General features: G+C 38.6%; 1 protein-coding gene and 1 long non-coding RNA gene across 5 annotated transcripts in view; one reads left to right on the forward strand and one right to left on the reverse strand.

Annotated features, from left to right (window-relative positions):
- The window catches only part of LOC100533528 (gelsolin), a 55,709-nt gene extending 41,975 nt beyond the window's left edge, over positions 1 to 13,734 (forward strand). For 3 of the 4 annotated variants that reach the window (XM_013083598.2, XM_013083599.2, XM_035970261.1), the window contains exons 6-14: positions 1,062 to 1,133; positions 2,594 to 2,721; positions 3,597 to 3,705; positions 4,533 to 4,643; positions 5,807 to 5,890; positions 7,590 to 7,684; positions 9,700 to 9,778; positions 10,898 to 10,993; positions 11,259 to 13,734. In XM_013083598.2, coding sequence (XP_012939052.1) covers positions 1,062 to 1,133; positions 2,594 to 2,721; positions 3,597 to 3,705; positions 4,533 to 4,643; positions 5,807 to 5,890; positions 7,590 to 7,684; positions 9,700 to 9,778; positions 10,898 to 10,993; positions 11,259 to 11,354 — 870 coding nt within the window. In that variant the 3' untranslated portion in view covers positions 11,355 to 13,734. 4 annotated transcript variants of the gene reach the window in all.
- Positions 13,735 to 16,070: 2,336 nt separating this feature from the next.
- On the reverse strand, positions 16,071 to 20,484 carry LOC106012022. The gene is made up of 2 exons (XR_001184930.2): positions 19,941 to 20,484; positions 16,071 to 16,417 (listed from the first exon to the last, which is right to left on the reverse strand). It is a non-coding gene; the product is annotated as an uncharacterized LOC106012022 (long non-coding RNA).
- Positions 20,485 to 24,267: the final 3,783 nt, after the last annotated feature.

Here is a 24,267-nt window from a genome sequence, read left to right on the forward strand (position 1 = left end):
ATACACACAGACACACAGACACACACACAGACACACACACAGACACACACACAGACACACACACACACACACACTCACACACACACACACACACATACACTTAGTAATAATAGTAATATGATCAACCACAGGTATTATTATGACATATTTATGGCAACACAGAACTAGACTTGTTAAGCACTGTATGAGTTAGTCATTCAAACAAAGCCATATATATACATGTAATTAGAAAAATAGAAACCAAGGGAATTTTTTTCTACTTATTCTTATGTTGAAGGATTCTCTGAGATCTTGGAACAAATAATTTAATCTCTTATAAAAAGACAGAAAACTATATCTTTTAATAGAAAGAGAAGTTGTGTTCTTATCACACTTTTTAGTCTCTCCTCCCTTTCTTGTCGTCATCCACATGTTTCCCAAGGTTGGAACACCACAACTCCGCCATAAGTGTATCTCTGCTTTATGTCTTTCTTGTGTACAATGCCAAGGTTCTGTCTACTATCTAGATCTATTCACTCCTTGATACTTTCAACACACATCATTGTCTGTCTTTCTCTTCTTTTTTTTCCGTTATGTGCTCTCTTCATCAGTATTGTGTGGAAAATACTGGAGGCACTCAGTTTTTAAGTATCAGTTATTATAGTTAATTCTAATATAATAAAATCTTAATATATTTATTGTTACAATATCTTTGTTGGTACGTCCTTTAGAAGTGGTTCTTTTATTTTCAACACCAGAAAGTTATCTACATCTATGACTCTCAATGAAATGGGTTAATTGAAGAATTTATATGTTTTAACTGCTTTCAACAGTTGTTAGTGATTAAATTATAACTTTATTTGGAAATAGAATTTCCATTTTAGAGAACAACAGAAAGGAAAGACTGACAAAAATGAGGAGGATTTTCTGTTATGAAAGGATTGGGACTTAAATAAACATGTTTTTTTTATAACAAGCAAGCTTGTTGATTTGTCAGAGACCACAATTCTTATATGATTTTCTAGGCCTGTTTGTTTTATAATGATGGAGTTGGATAATTTTTGTATTTATTCCGTCATCAGACATACAAGGAACAAGATACAGATCAACTGTTGTATGATGTACATTTCTGGATTGGGCGTCACAGCACACAGGTGAGGTTTATATGACATTTCTATGCTAAATGCACATTATTATGTGGGTATTCTGAAGAAGAATCATGGTAAACTGTAATAACCCAATATTTTCAATATGAGCGTAGTTACGTTATTGTCTTTTCTCTCTGATACAACTCAACTGCAGCTCTCTTTCGTCTTCACTTCTGTCTTTGATTATCTCTCTTCCTCTTTCTGTCCCTTTGTCTCTTTCTCTCTCTGTCTGTCTGTCTGTCTGTCTGTCTCTCTCTCTCTCTCTCTCTCTCTCTCTCTCTCTCTCTCCCCCCCCCCCCCCCATTTCCCTCTCTCCCTCCCTCCTTTCCTGTCTGTCTGTCTGTCTGTCTGTCTGTCTGTCTGTCTGTCTGTCTGTCTGTCTGTCTGTCTGTCTGTCTGTCTGTCTGTTCATTTATCTATCTGTCTATCATATATATGAAAGAATAAATCAGAAACTGCTTCTTCTAGCTTCAGGATTACTTGCAAAGAAAACCACCTTTCATAAAAGTTTACGATTTTCTATTAGTTTCCGGATCACTAGTCAAGCATGAAAAAGAAGACACTCTCTGCATGTGGGCTGCATACATTTGCATAATATATATAGGCTATATATGGCTATCTAGGCCAATGTTCCTTGAGGTGTAACTCTTCACGATAGTTGTTTTCTGTGTTTAAGTTACTTCATGGTACTAAACTTTAAAAAATAACAAGACTCAGATGTCTTCATTTTTCTGTCTTTGTGCGAGGCTTGTTTTCTTTCTTATATAATATATTTATACGTATTATGTGTCATGACTCTGTGGAATCAGGCATTTATCAGTTTATAAGCATACAGAGTTATTAATATCATCTTAAAACTTGTTCATTTGTTTTGGTTTTGGTGTAAAAATATCCATCTGTCGTGAAAGGAAATTGAGATGTTTGCAATTAATGAGGTGGGGGTCGCCTGTTGGTAGAGGTAAAATAAGTGAAGAAATGGCGACCAAAGTTATATAAAATCCAAAGCTTGATAGTCTTTGGAAACTGCAAAGTTACATCTTTTTGTGCCTTTGAAGTATGTTTTTCAGTTTAAAACCACACAGAAATGTGTTTATAGATAAACATAAAAGCTGTCGAGCCAAAAAAAAAAAGAAGAGAAAAATCAATAAAAGTTGCCCAAGAGGCGAAAAATGTCAGAGGCCACTTTCAATTTCATTTTTGTCACGAGTGCCTGATTTCACCATGATGACTCGCATATTCTCTTTTTAAATGCTTTAACTGTGTTTTGTAACAGAGTTACACTCCTTGTTGCAATACACTGAAGACATATGTGGATGGTTGGCAGGCACTGTGATGTGGTCTGCTTCTTCTTTCCCTGTGTGTGTCTGTTTCTCTCTTGAAACACCTAATCTTTGGTAGCCTACTTATGGGACCTAATTGAGTTGCAAGTGCCATAAAACTCATACTGAAACAAATATTCTCCCCAGGACGAGTACGGCACAGCTGCCTACAAGACAGTAGAGCTGGACACCCTTCTGGATGACGTCCCAGTTCAACACAGAGAAGTTCAAGGACACGAGTCGGAATTATTCAAATCCTACTTCAAATCCATCACGTATGGACCTTATGATAATAATATTATTAATAATAGTTTCATTGGCTAGCTGTTCAGATGTTACAAACCCCAATTTTTTTAATTTTTTTGGTACAGTTTCTTTATCTGCTGGATTGGTTGCATGTGCTTGAAAATTTTTTTTCAAAATTCAACCTAAATAAGAAACAAGCAAGAAAAGATGTATAAAGTAGGTACAATTGTCAAAGGAATGAGACAGGTTTTTCCCTTCTATTCCTGAAAAATTTTGCTCTCTGGATTTAGAACATTAATTTGTACAGCTGGCTAACAAATTATAATCATGTTGGTAATTGCATTTGCATAGCACATAGGCATGCTCTATAGCATGCTGTGTAGTGAGCTTTACAACTATCTGTTATTACCCCAACAGATCCTAGAACAGTCTGGAACACTGTCAACTTCTCAGGAAGCACACAACCTAATAATGTCATGTGTCATTTTGAAGCTTAACAAAAGTGTTTTTACTTTCTGTAGTAGAACAAAAAACTCATGACAAATCATAGCGAAAAATACCTCCACAGCTGAGGTAACAACATGTTTGTGTTTCCTATTTGTACCAGTTGGTTAGGTTATATCATGGCCCTTCAATTTTGAAAAATTGTGTTTGTTTCTTTTTTCTTTCTCTCCGTAAATGCAGATTATGGAAGGTGTATATATTGCAATAGCCAAGGACTTCACAATATGGACTTCTCAGAAACGACTAATCTGTTGTTAAATCAAAGTAAAATTACCCTTCAATTTTCAGTTCTGGCAAGTTTACTCATGTGAAATTTGACACATGCTCCCCATATAGACCAAATTTGAAAAGGGTTCCCATTTGAAAAATGGAATTTAGAAATGTATCTTTGTTTCTCCAGAATAATGAAGGGTGGAGCGGAGACAGGCTTCCGCCATGTCAAACCTGAGGAGTACAAGCAACGACTGCTGCAGATAACTGGAAACAAACAATCTGTCACAGTCACAGAGGTAAAAGTTTACTTTATCACTTCCTTTCAGGTTTAGGATGAATAACATTCATATGTTACATATCACATATCATTGTTGAAAGATGCAAACCTCACAGTTACTTTTCCTTTTTAGTTTTGGATGCGACCTGCAAAGTTGAGCTATGCTCTCAGTATAGTTGCTCTGGTTATGTCATCATTGCAAATGAGACAAAAATGTACACCATTTGCATAGTATCCTATTCACAACTAATCTAATTATGAAACTGCCAACATAGGGTTTATAGTTGAACCTGCTCTAATGATCACCTGTCCAAGATAGTCACCTGTACAAATGACCAATTCCAGCTTCCCAACTACCCTCCTTGTTCCTTTTGTGTATTCTAATGACGCTGTTCAAGAGGACAAATTTTCTAAGATGACCACCTTTCTCTCAATGATACGTGGTTGTCTTGGACAGGGTCAACTATATCTCAGTGAAATATAAGGACCAAGTTGACTATTATTTTCAGCATCATTGTTGCACAGTTGATAGTATTCCTTGAGCCTATAGTGAAGAGCAAAGATTTCTTTTAAAATGTTGTCCTTTTGAATTTGCATTTAATGCCTCCTGTTCTCATTATAAATTAGAGAAATCTTTGTATTGTTTGATTTATCTCTAAGATCAGTGAAGGGTGATAATGACATTACTATCTTTGTTACATAAAAGTCATTCAAGTAGATTGCAAATATATGATAAATAACAAATATTACAAATAATAAATTGCATTTACATTGCCCATTTTCATCTGTACAAGATGCTCAATGTGCATTACAATGAAAACCATTTTTGTTGTTATATAATTGCAGGTTCCTTTGAACAAAAACAGAGTAACTGCAAAGGATGTGTTTGTGTTAGACAATGGCCTTGAAATATTCCAGTGGAACGGGGAAGAGTGTGCAAAGGAAGAGAAATACAAGGTGAGAACTACAGTATGCCTGCTCTTTTATCGATCTGTCATTTATCGAGTGTCATAGATCACATGGGAGAGAAAGTCTCTAATTTCAAGACCAGGATTGGAAAAGCTAGGGGAGCATTCCAACAGTTTCAGTAGTGGCGTCGGTAGCCTAGTGGTTAGGCTACCAGACTCGTAATCATGAGATTGCAGGTTTGGGGGTTTGAGCCTCAGCTCGGTCTGACATTGTGTCCTTAGGAAAGACACTTTACACGAATTTCCCATTTGGCTCAGTCCTTTCGGAGACGGACATTAAACTAGGAGGCCCCGCCTCTTAAATAACCTAATAGTGTTTATAGAGGCGTTAAACCCTTACCATTCCACAGTTTCAGTCTGTCTGGGGATTAAATTGGGAAGTATCAAGACAAGTCTGAAACATGGAAACTGACAGAGCAGTTGGTAAAGAAATTACAATGCTTCATCAATGGTAGTCTGAGTAAGATCACAAAAATCCACTGGCTGGACACCATCGGAAATGTAGTATTATGGAGGTGAACCAAAAACAACCGGTTGACAGTGAGATCAGAAAAAAGAAGATCGCGATATATTTATAAATGCTGTGATTGTTTTAATCATTTTTGTCTCAGATGATGTAGAAAATTTGAAACCAAGGGAATACTTTAAATATGTATCTGTGTTGATAACCCCTTTGGATGTAGACATTATTTAAATTTACTGAGTAGTCTGTCAATATCTACTCTAGAAATAGGCTCTGTTTTAATTTGAACCTTAGAACCTCTTAAAAATTGTATGAGATTTTAGAGAATAGAAATATGTGATTAAATGTCACCTTTGTACAAAAGAAGTCATTTACTTTTAGGCCTATCGATCACAGCTTCTTCTTCTCTTTCTCCTCAGTCACATCTCGTTATTTTGAAGACCTTTTATACACTGCACTGTCTTGCTTAGTAGTTCCTCTGTTAACTCATACAGCTTCTCCTGTAGTGTTAATGGGTTTGGCCACTTTTCATGTGTTTGGGTTCTCTTACTCTGATGAACGATGAGTTCCACAGTTTGGTTTGCTTCTCCACTCTAACATTTGGTGGTTGTACAAGTTTAGTTTAAAGCATCTGTACAAGCTATGATGATTATGGCACATCAATAAGAAGTTTGACTTCTATTTCACAGGCTGTCCAAGTTGTTCAACAAATCAGATCTGAGAGGGGAGGAAAACCAAGTGTCGAAGTTTTTGATCAAAACTCTGATGATGGAGTAAGTTCCTCTTTTTTTTTTTTGGTTGCTCTGTATGATTACCGTACATCACATATTCACAGAAGGTTGAGATTCATTATCATAATATTTTTCGATCTTTCTCTCTCTTTCTCTCTCTCTTTCTCTCTCTCTCTCTCTCTCTCTCTCTCTCTCTCTCTCTCTCTCTCTCTCTCTCACTCACTCACTCTCACTCTCTCTCTCTCTCTCTCTTTCTCTCTCTCTCTCTCTTACTGTATCTTTTTTTTTTTAATTTGTATAGTGTTTTACGGCGCTCGCAACTGCATAGGTCATATGAGCGCGCGGGGGACACTCCTAATATTTTCAGTTGGTAGGAAATTTTGAATTTTGCACGGGTGGTGGCCGAAGCCTACTCTTATCGATTTTAGACCACCAAGGGATCTTTAACGTGCGCAACTTGCACACGGGCCCTCCGAGATTTTTCGCCCTTGTCCGAGAAGGCTAGGTGTAGATCTTTCCTACCAGAAGATCAGGGGTGTGGCAGAAAGACAGCAGTAAGGAGGAGCCAAGGAGTAGCAGTAGAAAGAGTCAGGAGCCCAGAGGAGGGGGCAAAGGAGGTGAGGGGGTGGGGGCAGAAAGTGGAAATGAAAGCAGACAACAGAACATTGCTAGAGAGCAGGAAAGGAGGTGAAAGGAGACAATTTTAGAGAAGAAAATTTTTCGGTCGCTACCCGGATTCGAACTCGGGACCTTTGAATGAAAGGCCAACACCTTAACCTCTAGGCCACAAGAGCCCCCTTACTGTATCTATGTCTGCGTGTGTATGTATGTGTGGTTGTGTGTGTGCGGTTGTGTGTTTGTGTGTGTGTGTGTGTGTGTGTGTGTGTGTGTGTGAAGGATGTCATAAAAGATGCAAACTATGTAAGTCAAAGTTTTATTCATGTCAGACAAAAGCACTTGGAAATGTATGTGGCACTATTGTGAAATCAGACACTCGTCAAAATAATAAAATCAAAGAAACCCACATTTTTTCCGCTCATGGGGCAATGTTTATCAATTTTTTAAATTTTAATTTTGTTCAATGCCTTTAAGGTCCATTTTATAAGACATGTCTGTGTGGGTTTTACTAAAAATTGTTGATCAAAGGAACAGAAAATAACATTTCCAGTTTGTAAGGACACCCAAGCTTTGGAAGCAATCAAATTTAGGTGACTATTTTCTCGCTAATTTTATCTCTGACATTATTAGGTGACCCCCACCTCCTTAAATAGCAGATATGTAGATTTCATATTTAAAATAGAGGGCACCAAATTTAGTATTTTTTTACGAAAGCAAAACAAATGAACAGGCTTTAAGATGACCTATTAAGCTCTTTGAATCGTGTCTTAATATGGTGCCAGTTTATTGTGCACAAACTACTAAATAAGACAATGGTGAGAAATGTGTCATTTTCTGGCACTTTCAAGTGACTCACTAGCTTCCATCATGGCAGTGTTTGTTTGTTTCTTTATGTTTAAAACTTGTGAATGAATGGCAGGTGCTCTGGTGTAGTTTTCTCCCTCTTTCCTATCAAATATCTATTTTAATTCTTATCTCTCTTCCTCCTTTTCAATTATTTGGAGAATTACACTGCACTATGAGCCTGTCATTTAACTTCCCCTTAGATCTTCTGAATGAAGTTTTTGTGTTCTGCTTTTTGAAACAAGTTATTGAATTCGAAATATGCCAATTGAATCCTCAGTCAACGTTTTTCGACCACTTCAATGATAATGAGGATGATGATGATGATGACTCTGAATATGAAGACAACGATAACAAGACTCCTGAGCTTTACAGGTAAAGACCCCTGACATTTTGTGGCATCGGTAGACTAGTGGTCAGGCTACTGGACTCATTATAATCAAGAGGTTGCAAGTTCAGGGTTCACGCCTCAGGCCCGATGTTGTGACCTTGGGATGGGCACTTTACATGTTTTTCCTCACCTCATCCAGTTAGGAATAGCTACCTGACCAAAATTTAACTATTATAGGGTGAAGGTTCATTATTTTTACATGTATTTTGTTTAATATGTTTGTTTTTAAAAAATTTTACAGGTGAAAAGTATGGCTCTTTTGTGCTGGTTTGTTTTACTTTTTATTATATCAAGACTGAAAAGAAGGGGGGCTTTGGGGGGGGGGGGGGAGGGAGAGGGAGGACTGTGAGAAAAGGGATATTAACTTAATTTTTTTCCTTTCATGCAAAACCTAAACTTATCAATTGCCAGAAAAATTAGTATCCCTCTTAATCTCCATTTTTAATAACAGTGAAAACAGTTCATAACAAAGAGTGAGCTTAAGAAGAGTCACATTTTCAATGTTTAAAAAAATGGAGATACGACAAGAAAGCTCTGAGATCACGATGAGTTGCAGTTGCAGTTTATTTTTTGAGAACGGAAGAAGCTGTCCCTCATCTGAGAATGCTCTCAGTTTCCTCTAGCTTCATGTTGACAACCCAAACTCCCTGTGGTGAAGAAACACCCCCTTCTACATAATGTTTATGATACCTGCCTTCCTAATTTGATACAGTGGAAACCATATATAACAGGCCCGGTAATAACAGGGATCCGGTAATAACAGGGATGATTAAAATCCCCGTTTTTTCCTACTCTTTGTCTCTATTAAAAGTTATCGGCAATAACAGGGCCTCATCGGAGCCCAACCGGTTATAGCAGGGACAAAAGCTCGTTAACAATGTGTAAAAATTAAAAAGAAAAAGAGAGAGAGAGAGAGAGAGAAAGAGAGAGAGAGAGAGAGAGAGAGAGAGAGAGAGAGTAACGCAGTGATGGAGCAAGCCCACTCAAACCATGCCACTACTGCGAGCACACGCAGCATGTGAAGCGAGAGAGGGCTGCGGTGTGCTGCAGACCTCGATCTAGCCCAAAACCTAGCAACATGCACGCGTAATGTGTCATCAACGTTGTCAAGCGCAAGAGAAAATGCCTTTCAATTGACAAAAAATACGAAATAATCCAGGCTGTTAACGAAAAGCAAGCTCCACTGGCAGAGATTTTGTCGTCAGTTCGACATTCCACAAGGGTCGATTCACACCATTATCAAGGATAGAGAGAAGATAGTGGCAGCATACTCCTCTATGGAAAGTTTGCTCTGGATCGAAAGAAGATGAGACTACCCGATGCAGATGCTGTGGACCAAGCTCTTCTGAATTAGTTGAAGGAGGCAAGGAGAAAGTTTGTGCCAAAACCCCTGTTCGTGGGTACTTGTGGCAAAGGAAACTACCCATGAATAAGTACAGCTGGATTAGTCCACAAATGCTTACTGTCCTTGCATTTCTGATTTAACAGGGATGGGATATAACAGGACATTTTCTCTACTCCCACCATCCCTGTTATATCAGGTTTCCACTGTACTTACTTTTACTTTTTCTTTTCTTCCTCTTTTGCTGTTGAGTGTTGAGGGGAGATACAGTTTTCTATGGTAGGTCGACTCTGTAGCTCTTTCAATTGAGATGACATTTTTCAGGGTTCCCGTGACTCCTTCAATCCACCTTTTGCATGGCCTACTTTTTCATTTGTAGCCTGTGTAGCCTACTTGGTGGTATAAGCTCTACATAACGTGCCCAGTCCATTTTATTCTGTTTTTCTTTGAAATGCAGAAAGGATTCCGTGCCAACAGTTGCTCTTGCATCTTCAGCTTAATTTCTTTGCTTTCTCTTCATCTGATACTTATAAGGTTTTGCTGAGACATTTAATCTTGCGTGCAGTCATTTCATGGGTTTTAGTTATTCCCAATTTAATGAATGATATAAAAGCAATCACTCTGATGCCCTCATCAGTACCTTTTTCCTCTCTTCAGGTTGAGTGATTCATCTGGTGAGTTTGAGTTTGAGAGGACAAAAGAGGGACGTGTGTTCAAAGATGACTTCTCCAGCAAGGTGAGACATTTGCTTAAGAGTTAGGATAACATTCTGTAAACAAAAAAGTACTTACTCTAATTTGGCGGATACATAAGTAGAGTGGGGCACTATGTAATGATATATTTTGAGGTATAGATGTAATAAATGATGAGGAGATAATAATAATATGTCTTTCATGTCTCTACTTTTTGTGGAAGAGCAATTTGAAAAGACAACAAAGTAGTCTTGTCTTTTAAAGCAAAAGTATTAAGAGGTACACATATCCAAAGTTGTTTTTTTGACAACCAGCTTTAATGTTATTCTATTGCTAAAAGTACCTGTAGATGATTGGTGGGTGCTCTGGTGAGGATTGCTCCTTCTTTCCTTTCAAACATCTATCACCCTTATCCCCCCCATCTCCTTTTCAGTTATTTTGAGAATTACACTGACTTTTTCCAAATGAATCAACACAAGTGGTTTCCAGCTTTTATTCTCCGGTATATCGTCAAGATATTTATTTGTATCTTTGAATAAATATATTGATTATGTGCTAGTCATCACTGCATCAAAATGCTGAAGCTGCCTGTCATAACTGGTACAATTATTAGTTTGTCATCAGAGAATTCTAGGTTTTGATGGAAGTGAAAGCAGATCTTGATTTTTCCCAATCAAGACTCTTGTTATGACCCATACATTTCTGTCATAGACATTTGTTTGAACGAGACTCACTCTCATTTCATTTATGTCAGGTTGATAAGGCACTCTTAATTTTCCAGCTGATTTTTTTTTTTTTGCAAAAAAGTTGCAACCTATACATGAAGATATGTCATGGTAGTTCAAGTAAAGTTTTCTTTCCTAACAATCCCAAAGAGAGGGAATCACAGGATAAGTATGTAGCTAGGTCAAATAAGTTCCAAATGGAGGGCTAAAGTTTAGTAATTACAATAATCAATTCAACAGTCGCAAATGTTGGCTTCAGATGGACATAATCATCATCATCATCATTGCCTTTTTCACCCTGTATCAGGATATAGGCCACGAACAAATACTTTCCACCTTTCCCTATCCTGGGATACCCACTTGATGATATTCCGTGTCTGCCCACTTATTTGTCAGATGGACATGACTTCAGTTAATTGTTTTTTACTTTCTATACAGGATGTGTTCATCTTCGACAACAAGAAGGAGGTCTTTGTTTGGATTGGCAAGAGTGCATCAAAGTCTGAAAACCAGAATGCATTGTCATATGCACATGTAAGCATTGTTGTTGATTTGCCTTCCTGCTCCGTGAAATAGAAATACGAAGCAACAAAAATAATTCACTTCTTTTGAGAAGTTTTTGATGGGATGTAGTATATTCAGCATTTTATAGTCTTTCTGTAGTATAGATGAATTGTGAAAAAGATTCCTTTATGTATTAACGATTTATAAGTTTGCTTCTTTTGGAATACTGTATACGTGTAAGCCTGTATAAACCTGTTCATTTGTGACTTTGGTTGTCTGTTTCTTTTTATTTCAGAAATATCTTCAAGGCACTCAGCACCCACTGTTGCCAATCACCTGTGTCAAAGAAGGCAAAGAGAACAAATTCTTCAGGTCTGCAATAGCGGCTTAATTAATTGCCTTACCGTGGTGCAAGGTCTGTGGGCAGAAACCGCATCAGTCACGGACAAACGGGCTCAAGATGAGGATTCTGATCACAGAGCAAACCATGTCATGTTTTGTGCTCTACTTAGATCAACTCGTAATGTTTTTTTTTTTTTTTTTTTTATATGTTATCGCAAAGATCTGTTTACTTCAGTGACTCATGGTAGTACACAAGGTGCTTCACATTTTGGTTAAACAAAGGTTGAGAAAGCGGTTCAGGAAGGTATATCGATCATATAATCTGACTGCTTGCGACAAAGTATGAGCTTGTGTGAGTGGAGTACTCAGGACTGATGTGTGTGCAAATGATTCGTCATGTTACTTTTTCAAGTTGTTGTCTACAATTTCTTCTCTATTTTATGTCGTTGGTGTTGTTAGCAGTCTGCATAACTGAAAAAAAAAAACCCAGGAATTTTATAGAAGTCTCAAAATCTTTTTCTTGTGGTTAAAATCCTGTGCATAATCTTATGTTCATAGCCAATAGCAGAGCAGTCACCAAGATAGAAAGCAGTGTCCAGCGAGATCAGTGAAAATTGTTTGCAAAAAAATTTTTAAAGATAATATACTATTGGAAACACTGAATTCAGATCTAGTTGCAGTTTATACGGGTTAAAATCACTAAATATTGAAGGGATAGGTAAATGTTTGTGTCAAAATTTTGAAATTGTTCATAACAAAATGGGCTGCTATTTCTCAAGTTACACAGATTGTATGCAACACTGACAGCATCAAATGTAAGGTTCCTGTCTCCACTGTCATTGTGATAATGCAGATTTCTTCTTCCAAACTAACTTGAGTACTTTTACAAATCCCATACAATGTAAACAGCTGATATAATGGTATGGCATTTGTTTTATTTTAATTCTATCTTAGATCGTTTTTATTCAAAACATTATAAATGGAAGCTACAGTTTAAGTAATATGGACTTTCAAAGTGTTGAAAATACTTAGTTCTCCCCAAAGATTTGGTATTTTTGATTTTCTCAAAATTGTTTGAAAAAATTGTGTAAGTACATTATATGAGTTTGAAAAACGTACTTATTTCTCAAAGAGTATATAAAGTTTCAAACATAGAAGTCATATATGGGTACTACAAGCTCCAGAAAGAAAACTGTTGTCCAAATTAAGAAAATTTCAACATATCTCAGCTGATTTCCAAGAGTGTCATTGAATACGTGTTTAAAATCTTTTGTCTGCCATGGTATAAACAGAAACGCACATGAAATGGCTGAAATGTGATTAATACAAGGCTTTTGATTCTCCTTCTAGTTAATCTCACCCAAACTATTGCATTGTATAGTGGAAATCTTTGTTTTCTCAAAGTCAGCTTTAGAAAGTGCAATTATTATGTTATGCGAGAGTAAGTGTTACGAATATGAGCTCTTCAGTGTCATTTCAAAATTACTAGAACCTATGATCTGCAATGGTTTAAATTTTAATCACAATTGTGCTTTGATATTTATTTTTCTCAGTTGTCTCAATTATACTTATAGAGGTAGGCCTATATTTTATGAAACTTTTGCTTCATTTATTATTTAACAATGCTGTAATTTAAATAAAGAACCAAGTTATTTGAGGAAACTGAACTGCATGTTTATAAATACAAAATGCGTTAAAAATATTCTTTATCATATTATACATAATAATCAGTTACTTTGTGTTGTGTCTTTGAAGAAAAATAAGAACCTTCTGGCAACTTCCCCTAAGTTTTAGCAGGCGAAAACATTAGAGAACAAAAAGAAAGAAGAAAGCAACAATAGATTTTATCAGCTTCATTCTCATCGAACCTGTTCTTTTTTCAAATTAAAAGCATGCAATTGGAGAAAACATCAAACATTTGAGACTCATTTTTTCGCGTATGTATCTTGAGTGATAGTAACATTTAAAACAGCTTTGCTTTATAATAATCAATATATGTACACTTTACTCAGCAAGTTAATTTTAAGAAAAGGAAAGATGTGATCTCTTTGCCTACATGCACTACACAAACATAAGCCCTTTTTGTGTAGGGACTGTTTGTTAAACGTGCTACAAAAGCAAAAACCCACTTCTCCCTTTTACGATGGTCAAATTCACTATTATATGGTACATTTTCATATAATTTCTATGTTTTGAGCATGCTCATCAGAACGTAGTTTATCTGTTCAGTCCAAGGGTACGGTACGTATAATGTATTTATTTTCCAAAGAGTCTTTAGCTAGATTAGATGATAATATTAATATATATGTCACAGCTATCTCATGGTCATGTTTTTCATGCTACTTTTATACTTAAAACGAACATTGTTTCTTCTTTCTGAAATTTATTTTGAGAAAACATCAATAAAAAAGTTTAAAAGTCTGATAAAACCTCTTGCGTTTTGAGTGCAGAGTTGAAGCATGGACAATACATTATGTGTGTGGCTGGTGGGCACTCTGGTACGGTGTGCTCTTTCTTTCCTATCAAACACCTATTATCGTAATTAAAGTTTCTCCTCCTTACTTTCTTTGTATGTTACCCTCAAGTGACATCTCTAATCTTTGGCTCTTATAACACCTAATTGAGTTGCAAGTGCCACGAAAAAACTGATATATTACTACTATTCCAATGAGCCTAAGGGATCCGTACCTGCGAACCGACCGCCCGCCCCGTACCTGTGACGGGATCCGTAGTCAGTGAGTTAAAGGTGTTACAAGATAGTAACAAACACAAAAAAGAAGGAGGGGAGATAAAGAGGATAGATGTTTGATAGGAAAGAAGAAGCAAACCACACCAGAGCACCCGTCAACTACCCACTGTCATTCGATGGCTTCAACTTCATGGCAAAAGAAAAAGATGGATCAACGAAGTCAAAGAGGCCTTCCAAAGGAACAGCATGACGATCAAAACACCTAGCATAAATCCAACAATTGACCTCCCCTCGACACCTTGTGGCATAAGAGGACAGAAAAAGTGAAAGTAAGTACTGGAGAGTAACATACAAAGAATAGGAGAGATATTATAAGGACAATAGAAGTTTAACAGGAAAGAAGGCACAAACCACACCAGAGCACCCACCGACCACTCACGTTGAGTTGTTTTTTTCTTTTGGGGTGGGGGTGGGTTATTAAAAAAAACATTCCCTTCTGAGTTCCCAACTGGAGTTGGTTTGCAGGCTTAGGACTGCCGTAGGCCCATTAAAATGTTTTTTGCTTTTGTTGGAGAGAGGTTTCCACAACTAGATGGCTAGATGGGACCCCAGTAGAAGCTAGCTGTGACCTATATGATGAGTTGGAGAGAGGTTTCTACAACTAGATGGAACTCAGTAGTTACTACTAGTAGCTGTGAGCTGAATGATGAGTTCAAGAGAGTCCCCGGGCCCGCGTCTCCCAGCTATCTCCTGTCCTCATAGATGTCGCCACTTTTGTTGATAGAAGTTTAAAATCGTTGTCTGTTAAGTTGTCCATCAGCTCATCACCATTACATCTTCCATGGCTGTCAAGTGCTGGAGTCAGTGACGTGCTGGGGTCACAACAGTCGACATTTCTATTGCAGGTACAGATGAAGTGCACTTTAAAGCAAAAAACATTTCTTGTGTCAACACCGCTCTGTCCGAGGAATCAGTTTCATTTTCCTTGTCATCAGCATTGTCCTTTGTTGTTAAATCTGTAAGTGTAAGCACGTCTGTTGCTGGATGATCCCTGTCTGCTGGATTGTTGGCATGTGTCAAGGAAACAAGGAAAAAATGGAGTCTCCAGAACCGCGGTATATCACATTACATACTGTAAGTAGCAAATAAATCATTATAAAATAGTGTACTTTTATACACTCAGATAAAAACGTGTATTTTCACTTCATTACAGTAAGTCAGACAAATATTGCAAATAAACCAACGTAATTTCTTGTCATTTACAATAAGCTGCGCATAACTGATGGGAATGGACTTCAATTTATCTCCAACCCCCCCCCTGATTTGTGTAAATCCACTAGGGATTCAAGAACAGATTATGAAAAAAAATATCGAAGGGCTCCAATTTTATCAGAGTACTTGGCAAGTGTGCAGTGGGCATTGCTGAAGTCACAGAGCTGGAATTATCTTGACACCAAACTTGCCTGGCTTGTCTGGGCAGTACACTGGGTAGCTGAGACTTGAGATTGCCACTCCACGCCAACGTGCCTTTGTCGACAGCCATGTTGATGTTGGGGGTAGACATTGGCGGTGAAAGTTTCCGCAAGTTTGTTGAGGAAGGGACAGATCTAGAGGAGGGGATTGCTACCTTCCTCTTCCCTGTGAACAAAGTTGTCTCTGCCACAACAAGAAAGTCTCATTTATGACCAGGTTTGAAAATAGCAGAGCACAGGGCAGTGTCAGCTAGAATACAAAGTCACAACTTAGATCAAAAGATTTACTTTCAAGAAATACACACTTGCATATATATATATATATATATATATATATATATATATAAAAACCAGGCCATCTCATCAGTTTGTACAAAGTGAGATAACTCGTTATGATATCGTCCTTCACCTAGTCGTGTTAGAGTCATTTCCCTTGCTATTGGGCAGTCGGGGGAATTAAACAGAGGACAGCATTAAAAACCTGTAGTGTTACACTTATTTACAAGAAATACATAACACATTTTTTTTTTTAAGCAAGAGGTTCAAATTTGGGTTTCATTCAACACACTAACAAACTACATCCAACAGCTCACATTTTGCACACTTGCCTATAGACTCTCCATTCATCCTTCACACTGGTGAGTGTAGTACTGTGTTGGCCACCCAGCTCAAACCTCTCCACACAGTCTGCTCCTGTTTCAGCATGACATGTGTATTGTGGTCTGAACAGGGAGTTCACCCTTGCGCCACGATGAGGCCCAGTACTTCCAACTTCTGCAAGGGAGGGGATGGGGAAGGGGAACTGTGGCAGTCTCTGCTGGAAATCCGACTCAGGCCAGTCTTGGCTTTAGGTCTGCTGAGTGACCACGTCTTCCGGCTTCATGACGGGCTCTCCAGTGACTCGTCCTCTCTTGCCGGTCGAACGTGTCTCTCCGTCCTCTGGTGGAACGCCTGTTTTTAGGTGGACGTTTTACACAGTGAAAAGATCTATGAAATCAATCACAACAAAAAAACATCGAAGGTGCCAAATGTTAAACAAAATTAACAAAGGCAAAGGCAACCTAGAGCCTAAAGGCAAATTTTGTTCACTTAAATTGTCCCAAACTGGAGTTTCTTTTCTTAGAATCTTAATTCAGAAGAAGTTTGACACTGAATTATTTCTGCATCTCAACTTTGGACAAAGTTCTGCATTTCAAAACATAGCACACAAAATATAGCAACACTCAAACTGTTCGAAGTTTTAAGATCTATTCAACATAGCAAACAGATCTGTACTGTTTCAAAAACAAACTGTGTAACCTTCAATCCTGTACATATCTGAATCTCTTCATAAACTTGACGAAACAGTGTTGTATGACGGCCAAAAAATGCAAGGTATGAAACTGACTGGGAGGAGAACGATGACAAAAATCACTGCGCTGTCTTAAACCTTCAGCTTTGTGCTCAGACTGAGGTCTTTACTCTGTGCTCTCAGATGTTTTTCCTTCGAGTCGTTTGAACGCTGCACCAGCTCTAGCAACCGTTACTGATCTCTGTGTCTGTATTGGCTGTTTGAGACTTTCTGCAGTCACGGTTGGTGAATTTTTCTACAGCATTTGACTCTCTCTGACATGAGCAAAATATGAGACCGCAGGCTCTGGAGAGGTACACTAATGCAAATTTTATACGAAGCTCTCCGAGAAGTGGTTACAACATTATTTTCATCTCTTTTGGTATTTAATGTAAGTCCAAAGTTACCACAGGTGCTGGAGAAACAGGTAAGCTGATGTTGGCAAAGAGGTGTTCTCTTGTGTTTTGGTGCTCAGAGCACAGTTGTAAGCAAACAGAAGATACCTGATGATAATTTTGAGTACTTTGCCAACAGGCGCAGCTATGAGACGACTGAGCATGAAATAAGCAAACAACTGTTGAAATGAAGCTTGTCTACTTTACTGGTCGCTGCCAATCATGGAAGCAAAATAATTTTTAAATCTATAATTTTGTCCCGTGCCCGTTCCTAGCATAGATCTAGAATCTATTATTGTAAGAACGCCATCATGAATAATAATCAGTACAACCAGTAGAAGAAAGTTAGTAGGTACACAGTACTAAGAACAAAATAACAGTAAACACAATGCAAACAACACCTTACAAATGCTAGACAACACAAAATCGCAAACACACAGAAAACTCGAACTATGACAGTACCATAATATTATTGTTAGCTTAAAGTATTTTATATCCTAACATCCTCTGCTCCCAAAGAGTCACGAGGCGGGCACTTTCCCACATTCCCACTCCCTAGTGGAGCAAACCAAATTTAGTTAATCGTCACCAGACAAAAAAATAGGCCGAAATATGTGCGCTCAGTCTCATCTACTGGTGACTATGTTAATGGGGATCTACTCTAGGGGCATGGACCATGGAAAACAACAACACACACATATATATATACATACACATTTGTCTCTACACTATGGCCAGCCAAGTAAACCAAAAATCCCAATCACCATGCCTTTACACAAAATTTAAAACTGCCATCATTTGAAACGAAAAAGATTGGCCCACTACCCTACCCCGTCACACCAAATACAGGCATTCTGGATTCCCTTGCCTTCCAAAACTGAAACCCATTATGAAAGGTCAAAGGTCAGTTCCCCCTTGACCCCTGAACTGTCATATTTGATAACAATATTGGACTTTTAGCCACGAGTCCACACTCTTAAAACTAGAACACCTTTTTCATATCAACTACTCAAAAAAATACAAAAATATTCAATTTCAAGTGGCTCGTGGATGTGTTCCACCCCTTTCCCTCAGCTCAACTCCTTCAAAAACTGCCCTGTCCAAAAAATGAGCTGCCACTATCGTTGTTACCTGGCTCTCTGACTCCTGAGACTAACGTCTTCGACTTCACCGACTATGAGGGATTGAGCATCATTTCCCCTTTGACACCCAACCCCTCATACCCAATTTCCTCTTCAGACTGAATAGCCCCACCACCCCATGCCTTTCAAAGCACCAGCCTCAAAAACAAGCTTATAAATTAAATATAAGAAAACTAAAAAACAACACAACTCCCACAGTTAAATCTATCTCAGCTCTCCTCATTATCAATGGAAGGACTTCTGAAACGAGCGACCACCTCAACAAACACAACAAAGAAGAGACCAACCCCTAACCCTACTCCTACCCTAGCCCTCTATTCTACTCTGCCTCATACTTGTGGTCGCTTGTTACGGATATCCTCCCTTATCAATTCCTACAGTTGTCTTTTTCTCCCTCCTCTTCCCCTAAAAATAGTAATTGTCTTTTTCCTTTGCTACAACTAATAAAACTGATGACCTACTTGACTGGCTATATATATGACAAGAGACAAACAAAGGGTCGGTGTTAGTGGGTTGTAAAGAAGGTGAATCCTATTGAGACTGGCGCACCTCCTACCACAAATTACCGGTTATACTATATGGCGTCTTACCTTTATCTAATGAATTATAAACTCAAACATTTACCTATTTTAAGATGATGAACACAGTAACAACACACTCATCCATACTTTCTACAACAAAAACAAAGAAAAAAATGTCTGCAGGTTCCAATCCAAGTCATGGACAAGCCAATTCCCTGAGAGAGAGAGACAGGGGGGGAGAGAGAGAGAGAGAGAGAGAGAGAGAGAGAGAGAGAGAGAGAGAGAGAGAGAGAGAGAGAGAGAGAGAGAGACATGGGGGGGAGCGAGAGTAGAGAGAGGAGGAAGGAGGGGAAAGGGGGAGGAGAGAGAGAGACAGAGAGAGAGAGAGAGAGAGAGTGAGAGAGAGAAAGAGAGAGAGAGAAACAGAGCGAGCGAGAGAGAGGGAGGGAGAGAGAGTGAGAGAGAGAAACAGAGCGAGCGAGCGAGAGAGATGGAGGGAGAGAGAGAGAGAGAGAGAGAGAGAGAGAGAGAGAGAGAGAGAGAGAGAGAAAGAGAGAGAGAGAGAGAGAGAGAGACAAAGAGAGATCCCCACAAAAACCATTAAAAGTGAACAGTCTGACTCTGGACTTCAGACATGCATGTTTATACACTAGATCTAGAAGGTGGGCAAAAGCCAAAAATACAAAAATCCTAAAACCATACACACACATCGCTAGAATAGAATAAAACTTTAACAACACACGGACCCAGACAAACACACACTTGCCACACAGCCTACAATACAGTACAGAAGTCCATCACTCAGACTCAGTGATCTTATCACTTAGCCACCATCTTGTCCTATCCCTTCATCGGTTTTCTCCGTAGTACATCGTAGAGAACAATCACCTCTCCACTCCTAGGTCCACTAATCCACCGCACCTCTCTTCCAGCCACCCGCCTCAACCACTCAGTGTACCATTCCGGCCCTCCAGCGGCCAATCTATTGACAACTGGGACACCTTGACTATCTCTAGCTTTATCTACCTCAATCAAATACCGGTTTCCTTCACAATCCACACCGACTAAGTAAGTATCCCTTCTCACCTCTAATCCACAGAACATGTACTCTCCTTCCAGGCCATAGAACTGGCCTTCCTCCAAGTCAAGACGCTCACCTAGACGAAGTAGCGATTCAGCGGTGAAAAGAGACGAAGAATTCCCCATGGCGGCGGCAAAGACAAAGAGATCGAGAGGGCAGGACTCTTCTCCTTCAGCTCAGGAACGAATGGATCTCTGGAAGACAAAGACACTAGATCTAAAGATCGACGTGAAATCTTCAGAAAAGCGACTCGACAGCCAAACAATTGTTCTTGATAACTTGCAAATCGTCTCAAACCAAATGCAGTGCGTCAATACACTTCAAACAGTAGACAGCTTTTGCAACTCGCAACCAAGAGCAAAATGGCGATCAAAATGGCGACTGACTAGGCCTACATCCGCTCAAAGAGTTTTCCAACAATTCCTTAGTAAAATATACCGGAAGTTCGTAAAATGGGGAATAGCGGATGTACCCCATGAAAGAGGCAAAAAGCATTGTTCACAAAATAATGTCCTTCACACACAGAATTCTACACTTAGTGTGTAGAATTCTGTGTTCACACAAACGCGCAAAATAATTTAAATCTTTTTTAGAATAGTTTTTAAGAGTTTTAAGGCACTTGCACCACAATAAGGTCATATAACTGCCGAAGATCAGAGGTGTTATAAGAAAGTAAATAAACAAAAACAAAACAAAAAAAAAGGAGGGGAGATAAAGACGATAGATATTTGATACTGATGATAGGAAATAAGAAGCAAACCACACTAGAGCACCAGCCAACCACCCACTTAAATCTGTTTTTGGTTTTTTAAAATAAAGTTGAGTCAACTACATGTATACATATATCTATTTACCTAACATTGTTATTTTCTTATTAATTATAGAAGCAAGCTATGCTATTATGTTCAAAATCGTAGATCTATACAATCGTGTAGGCTAGGCCTACCCTGTCCTCAGAGGCGAAGCGTCTATAATCAAATAATCCCTTCCTAATTTTGAAACATTGTAGCAGTCAAATTCACCCATAGACGTAAACCTCAAATTAAAAAAAGACGTTCATAATCACCAATGAACAATAGACTATGCCTAACCTTCAAAACCGTTTTATTGCCACATAAATAGCCTGTTCGCCCCTATCGGGCCACTCCATAAGCAGCCACAAGCTTTGATTTAAAAGTAAGCTTAAAGTGAGGCCGGAAGAGTCTACCAATAGAGTTGAAGGGAACATGGGCATAGCAGTCAAAACTGTTTCATTGAGAGAGAGAGGGAGGGGGGGGGGGGGGGGGGGCCTCATTTGATAGATTCCATGTCGGAGAGGACTAATTTAACTTTTTATAATTTCTTCCCAATTAATTTGTGCCTTGCCTAAGTCCCACATGAGGTCTGGACAGTGACAGGAAATGCACCCGCTGCTGTCTCTCTTCCTCTTTCCCCCTGCACAGACTCAGTCCAGGTTTAGAAAACGCCGGCAGATTGTACCACGAGCGAGTTTGTTGGCTCCCACCTCCGGGCTAGGCATGCTTAGTAAGAGTTTTACGGCACTTGCATTGCAACACAAAATAAGTGCCGAAGATTAGAGGTGTTACAGGACAGGTGTTTGATAAGAAAGAAGGAGCAAACCACACCAGAGCACCCGCCAACCACCCACGGGGAAAATGTCTTCATGCATGATACAGTGGAATCCTGTTATAACGAGAGGGAGGGAACCGGTGCGAAATGTCCGTTATAGCAGGATTCTCGTTATAAGGGATCCAGTAATAAATTCAAGGGAAATAGTAAAGTAGACCTAATCTATGAGTTTGGTGTTCTGTTTATTCCTTTTTGTATTTCCCCTGATGATGATTTTGTTCAAACATGATCTCTAGGTTTTACATGATAAAAAATCGAATCAGTTTTTATTCTCTAGCACTAGCAATGTTGACAGTTCGGCGTTGGCGATCCGAAAGAAGAGGCTCTGCCTTTAGGCTAACTCGCCCGCTGTGTTGTCCCCAACCCCACCACACCCTGAAGTACGTTGCGTCTGCTTGCGCACGTCACACATTCATTCCGTCTATCACAGCATTGTTACCTCTCCATCCCGCACCAGAGAAGTGAGAGGCTCGGTATGCCTAGAAAATCTAGACTGGGCTGGCCTATCACACGATGCGTTCTGCTTGTCTGCGCATGCCACACCCTCCCCATTCATTCACTCCGGCCTTCATTGTTGGTTTACTAGGGCTCTCCCATTCTTTGTTTCGCTGGATCACAAAACAACTTTCTCAACTGGCGAGGTTTTATAATATGTGCAATTGGTCTGTGCGCTGTGCACAGCAGCAGCAATATTCCGTTATAACCGACCCGCGTGACTGACTGATTGCGCAATAGCAGTATTTTATTTACAAATATAAAGAAGGAAAAAAAACGGGGTTTTAGAATAGTGTCTTTATGACAGACTTCTCCTTATTTCAGGACTCATTATAAGTGGACTCCACTGTAATTACAATTTAATTCTTTTGGGTGTTTTATGCCTCTATCGATACTAGGCCATATGGTCGCTTTTAAACACAAGGGGGCTTTCCCGAAAAATGCTGTTTTGAGAAAATCGAAGGTAACGTTTTTGCTCCTTGTTCAGTTTCTTTAATTAAAAGACAATGAGAGTTTTTCTCTATAGCAAAACAAATATAAACACACCACAGAAATCAAACTTCTCCCATAGGTAGGGCAATGCCCAATTTTTGTGTAGATCAAGATTTCTGGAAACCCCCGAAATCTGGGTTGTTAGCCCTCTTGTCCTTAAAAGCGACCATCATATATAGCCTATGTACTATCTCTACATCTACATCATTTTTGGATAGGGACTGCTCCGACCCACGACAAACGCTTCCATTTCCACATGATTCAAAAACATTCCTAGTGAACCTACTACTACTACTAGTATGCCTACTACTACCCATTCCACACTGCAATTTTTATTTCGTAAGAGTTTTATGGCACTTGCAAAAATATAAGGTCATATAAGTGCCGAGGATTAGAGGTGTTACAAGACAAGGGAGTAACAAATGCAAAAAAAGGAGGAGGGAAAATGACAACAGACGTTTAATAGGAAAAAAGGAGCAAACCACACAAGAGCACCCTCCAACCACCCAAGCAGAAATTATGAGGTCATGCAAGAAGACGTATACAAGATACATATGACATGTAGTATCTAATATATTATTTTTATTGTCAAATACTGCAAGGGTCGTACCAACAAAAGCACTCGTCATTCGTATCATCTCATTTGTCCCCGTCGTTTTATGCAAGAAAAATTCTGAAATTATGGAAACTGAGCCCAAAAAAAGTGAAAGTATGCGATTCAGTGAATTTTAACAAAGACTGATTAAGAAAAATAAATATAATTAGAAATTATGCAAAAAATGATCAAATTTGGCTAAATTATGCGGGGTGCATAAAACCACGGGGACAGGTTTATACGGAGCGTGCGTTTCCATGAACCTGTGCAAAGGGAAGAAGGGACGCAGTCATCTCACTCAATTCTGTATTATTTTTCTAGTGGTGTGGTGGGTAGACAACCCCCCCCCCCCCAAGAAAAAAAAAATCCCCACAAAAAACTTTTATTTACAACACAAAAGCATCACCAAGAACAACAAAGAATAACAAAAGCAACAAACCAAAAACAAAACGAAACGACAACACTGAAGATAACAGACAAATCAACAAGTAAATTTTTATATTTTTTCAAAGAACACACGCACAAATCAGCATTTTCATTTTTTGCCCATCCTCAGCAGGATACAGACCACTGTCTGTGGTGTAGTGGGTAAGCCAATTGTCCTCGCATGTTGGAGACCTGAGTTCGATTCTCGGGTGGGGAGGATTTTTTCAATCTAGTATCTTGGTCTTTCTGCTGGGAGAAATATCATTGAGCGCATGTATAATATATGTGTAGATAGATGATTCTATATATATAAATGTGTAGATAGCCTGCCTCCAAAATAATCTATCAGTATCACATGTCTCGATGGAAGTGTTCAACAGACCCTACATTTTTTTTTTTATTGAAGGGCATCATTACTTACCCTTACATTTACAGATCAAAGAAAAAATGAAAAATTTAATATAAAAAATTACCTGGAAAAAAAAAAGCTGTTAATACAACACATACGTGATGTTGACAAAATGTTACAATATGGTTGTAAGGTAAGTACAAGTATTGTAAGGCGTCATTATTCAAAATTTGAACCCTATTACTAATTAGTCGAAAAATGAGGAAACTTAAGTTTCTTTCGTAATAAAATCTTACCAGATGAGGCAACTTACATGATATTCCCTACAAACAGTGTGGAAAAAGCA

Source organism: Aplysia californica, unplaced genomic scaffold (genome assembly GCF_000002075.1).
Source record: "Aplysia californica isolate F4 #8 unplaced genomic scaffold, AplCal3.0 scaffold00244, whole genome shotgun sequence".
NCBI lineage: Eukaryota > Metazoa > Mollusca > Gastropoda > Aplysiida > Aplysiidae > Aplysia > Aplysia californica.